Source organism: Electrophorus electricus, chromosome 8 (assembly GCF_013358815.1).
Source record: "Electrophorus electricus isolate fEleEle1 chromosome 8, fEleEle1.pri, whole genome shotgun sequence".
Taxonomy (NCBI): domain Eukaryota; kingdom Metazoa; phylum Chordata; class Actinopteri; order Gymnotiformes; family Gymnotidae; genus Electrophorus; species Electrophorus electricus.
Window position 1 is genome coordinate 25,652,564 of NC_049542.1, and position 5,000 is coordinate 25,657,563.

The 5,000-nt window shown below is 45.0% G+C and overlaps 1 protein-coding gene across 1 annotated transcript in view; it reads right to left on the reverse strand.

The window, feature by feature from the left end:
* Positions 1-5,000, reverse strand: part of myo1g (myosin IG) — a 37,424-nt gene that overhangs the window by 16,263 nt on the left and 16,161 nt on the right. Inside the window, exons 15-18 of the mRNA XM_035529419.1 lie at positions 2,659-2,825; positions 1,803-2,010; positions 158-381; positions 1-58 (exon numbers count right to left, since the gene is read on the reverse strand). The exon at positions 1-58 is cut by the window's left edge and continues 87 nt beyond it. Coding sequence (XP_035385312.1) covers positions 1-58; positions 158-381; positions 1,803-2,010; positions 2,659-2,825 — 657 coding nt within the window. The remainder of the gene's footprint in view (positions 59-157; positions 382-1,802; positions 2,011-2,658; positions 2,826-5,000) is intronic.

Below are 5,000 nucleotides of genomic sequence, written 5' to 3' on the forward strand. Positions count from 1 at the left end.
CCTCACCTCTGCCATGTCAGATGGAGGGATATTCTTTATAATCTGTCTGGCTTTCCACCTGAAGGGGATAGAGGAGAAAACATTACAGGTTAGAGAAAAAAGGGGATTGGTATTTTGTGAGTGGTGTGTGGAGGTGGCGTGTGCCCTATAGTTGTACCTGCGGTAGAGGTGCTGTGTAATTCTGTGAAACTGCATGAGCGAAGCAGGCGGAGCAGGCCACTCCACGCTTTTCCCGTAGTCGGTCATGTTGCGCACATTAGCAAAACGCCGTTCCACCTCCCAGAAGTGAGCTTTCACCTTGTAGCGCTTATAGCAGCCCATGATGGTGTAGATGGCTCGCATCCGTCTGCAGCGCATTCGTGCTAATGCACCACGCCACACCTACACCCACCACAGAAGACGAGAGGGACAGTGCGGTGCGGTGGAAACTTAGCAGAAAGCACATGCCTCTAACTTAGTTGTGAGAGTGCCAAAAAAAATGTCCTGTCTCGGTCGCCGATTACCTCAGTGACAAATTAGATGACGAGTTTAGCAGAACCAGAATGTCAACAAAAGGTGATATGGCATAAACAGCAGGCTGGCTGGACCAACCAGACATAGAACTTAAATGTGAAACAAGGTTGAGAAAGGGAAAAGAAATTAAGAAACAGAAATAAAAGATAAAGGTGGAAATGAAAGATGAAAATGCACAAATGAGCTAAAAATGGAGAGATAAAAATAAAGATGGCTAGAAGGGAAAATCTGGAAGAGAGAAAAGAGAGAGAGGGAGGATGAGAGAAAGAGGGAGAGAGAGTGTGTGAGAGAGAGAGAGAGAGAGAGAGAGAGAGAGAGAGAGAGAGAGAGAGGTAAAGGATGAGATTCAAACTAGGTTTAAAATAGAGCTGGCTGCTTTTAGACCAGGGCCTCTGCTGGGCAGTAGAGAGCGTGTTGGCTATGTTTGGACTAAGCAGATCTTCTGTTTCAGCACGGGTGTGTTAAGTGGGTCAGCTGAAAGCCAGACAGCTCCACTGCAGATGAATGACTGAGCATATCGTAATAATAATAATCTGCAGTCCCAGCCACGGACATGAGCTTGATGTCATCATAAGGCTCTCAGACATCAACACCACTCTTAGAGTCTGCAAGGTTGCTTGAGCTACAGTGTTACAGTGCTATGACTACAATGCTTAAGGGACGGCTATATGTCACAACTACAGCTACAGTGTTACAGCTAGAGCACCACAACTACAGCTACAGTGTTACAGCTACAGTGTCACAAATACAGCTACAGTTTTACAGTTATAGCTACAGCATCACAACTACAGCTACAGTGTTACAGCTTCGGCTACAGTGTCACAACTACATCTACAGTGTTCCAGCAACAGTGTCACAACTACAGCGCTACAACTACAGTGTCACAACTACAGCTAGAGTTATAGCTACAGCTAGAGCATCACAACTACAGCTAGTGTTATAGCTACAGTACCACAACTACAGTTAGTGTTAAATCTACAGCTACAGTGTCACAACTACAGCTACAGTGTTACAGCCACAGCTAGAATGGTGAAGAAATGGTGAGAGAGACAGAAGGAAGAGGAGAGAGAGCGATGGCTCACGTGAAAAGCAATGAGTGGAGTAGTGAAGGCCAGAGAGTGAAAAAAAAAAACAGCTTGAATGGAGAAAATGAGACAGAGTCCCAGAGAGATAGATGGAGATGCTCAGTGAGGTTGGGAAAGAGAGAGAAAGAGAGAGAGAGAGGGAGGGAGAGAGAGAGAGAGAGAGAGAGAGAGAGAGAGAGAGAGAGAGAGAGAGAGGAGCCTCACCTTCTGCAGGAAGAGCACCAGGATGGGGATCAGGGCGGTCCTCTCCTGCTCCAGGGTGAAGAGGGTGCGTGGTGTTCTCACAAACAGCTTGGTGTGTCCATACGCCACATCGCCCTCAAAGTTGTGCTGCAACACAATGGCCTCCACGGCCTCACGGTCACTGCCCATCAGGTGGTTGGGCCAGGTGTACTCACACGTCATTTTATACCTGCAGACAGCAGGGGCCACAACACCCCAGGGCTCAGTTGTGCCCATCTCTGGGTTTTATAGTGCAGCTACAAACATTTTCTCTCTCCAGTGTAACTGAACTGTCAAGAGGTACTATGTGAAAACCATTGTATTATAATCCTTATTATATCACATTATAATCCACAATATAAAACATTTTGACATCTCATCAGCTAAGGATTATCTGGCACATAACCCTCAGTGAGTGACCTACACTTACAAGGTCATGAAACCCACTATAAGGAAAACAATAAAATCTTACAGTCTGTCATGTGACCTTAACGAGACCAGTTGCCTTCAATTATTTATACTAGACAGTTAATGAGTAACATCAGCAAAAGAGTTACTTTGTATTAGCCATGGTCCCAAAGTCCTATAGCCTAGACATGCACTGAAAGATCCACTCACTGGAGTTAGCTGGGATCTCACTACAGTAAAGTATGTATTGAAAGAGATGGTGATTTGTCTCATAGCACAACTTTGCACAGTACAGAAAAACATGATAATTAACTGTCTAACACTTTTGGATTAATTAATGCAGAATAAATCATGTTACTAATTCTCAAGGTGTTTCAGATTCAACATTTTGGAATATTTGGTGTGTGTGTATGAGTGCATAACCTCTGACCTCTGCAGGAAGCGATCATAGGGCTGTCGGTAGGCGAAGCCAGCCCGACGAACATGGACATTCTCCAGAAGGCCCAGGTAGGCCACCTGGTGCTGACATCGTGCGTCATCAAACAGCATGGGGGACTTAACCTCGTTGGGCTTCACACACCGCACATAGTAAGGCTCCTGCAGGACACACAGCACACCTCGGCTAAGCTCATGCAGGAGCTCGGTACAAAGTTCCAGGTAGTATGATGGAAGACAGGCAACCGGCTAGGATGAAATAAGACCACCAGTGCTTGACCAGCGTGACCTCTGAGGGTTAAGGACGAGTGTGAACCAATCAGTCAGTGGACACAGTGGATGTAGAAAGTCTGGTCCATCTATTAGAACAGTGAGGGAGAAAGCAGGGGAGACACAGACAGAGAGAGAGGGAGAAAGAGAGAAGAGGCAAATAGGGAGAGAGAATGTGAGATGGAATGATGGAAAGGGGGAGAGAGAGTAATGGAGAGAGAGAGATGTCATAGGCATACCTGCCTGTGCCTCACTGTCACCTGGGAGGGGTGGAGACAGAGCTGCACTTTCAAACCAAGTGTCCCAAATATGAATTAGAAACCCATTTCAATTAGAAACCCATTTTATGAGAACATTATGCAGCATCTGCCCCTGAATTTCTAGATTGCAGTAATAAAGAAAAACTGCCCTATATCTTGGGACAGAAGACTGTGATTTAGGAGAGAGAGAAAGAGAGAGAGATAGAGAAAGAGAGAGTGAGATAGAAATATAGAGTAGGAACATTTTTTTCATAAATTTCCTTCAGCACAGTTCATATACATTGAGACACAGACAGCTACATTTATTGTAATAATTTAGTCATTGCAAATCAAAGACCAAATAGGGTCAAAGGAGAAAGGTTTCTCATGGTTTCTCTTACCACTGCTATGCTGATGACTCTCAATTATTTCTTTCTTGTCCACCCTCTGACACGCAGGTCTCCAGACGCATCTCGGTATGCTTGACTGACATTGCGTCATGGATGACAGCCCACCACTTGAAGCTCAACCCCAGTAAAACTGAGCTTCTGTTCATCCCAGGTACTCCCAACCCTTACCATGACCTCACTGTTTCCTTTGGGAACTCCTTGGTATCACCATCTGAAGCTGCCCGTAGCCTGGGCATAACTTAGGACAACCAGTTGTTGTTCTCAGCTCATGTTTCTAATCTAGCCCGGTCTGCAGATTCCTCCTTTGTAACATATGAAGGATTCGGCCCTTTCTCTAACAGGAAGCTGCCCAGGTGCTTGTGCAGTCTCTTGTGATCTCGAAGCTAGACTACTGCAACTCGCTACTTGCTGGTCTTCCTCTAAGGCACATGAAACCTCTACAACTTGTCCAGAATGCAGCAGCACAACTGGTCTTCAATCCTCTGAAGTTTACATGCCCTTCAGTGGCTTCCAGTAGCTGCACGCATCAGATTTAAAACCTTGATGCTTGCCTATAAAGCCAAAAAATGGACCAGCCCTTCTGTACATGAGGTCAATGGTCAAAGCCCGATCCATACCTCAAGTACTTCGAACCTCAAGTACAGCTTGAAATACCATGCTTCAGGTCTCATGGACGATAAGCATCGAGACTATTTTTTGTCCTGGCTCCGAGATGGTGGAATGAACTCCCGCTTGCTGTCCGGACAGCAGAGTCCCTTGCAGTATTCAAAGGCAGACTGAAGACTCATCTATTCATGGCATATTTAAAGGACAACTGATACTGCTCCCATAATGACTGACTAAATTAGTACTTATTGTAGGGTATTGTTTATGTTGTTTAACAAACTCTGGCACTTATTGTTTATAGCACTTATCATTAAGATAGACCTTATGTATTTTGAACTCCTAGGTATCAGCATTGATCCCTGTATTCTACTGTATTCTAGTTCATTGGTATCTTGGACTCTAATCTGTACTGTTCTAGGATATATTCTATGAGTAAATGACAAAGCACTTTTGTAAGTCACTCTGGATAAGAGTGTCTGCTAAATGCTATAAATGTAAATGAGAGCAGGGGGTGAGAGAAAAGATGTGAGATGGAGGGATGAGCGAAGAGATGGAGAGATAAGTGAAGAGATGGAGGGACGAGTAAAGAGATGGAGGGGTGGATGGTCAGTCAGATTGAGGACATGTGTCCCAAAGGACCAGTAAGAGAGCAAGTAGTCACAAACTGGCCTAAAAAACACAACCTGACCCAGCTGTGTTAGGCCTTCTGATACACTGGAGCTACTATTGAGATCATCAGAAAATGTCACATTTTGTCAGTGAGAAGAGAGATCCGAGGAGGAGACACAGGACCTGTCATGAGAGCTGTACAG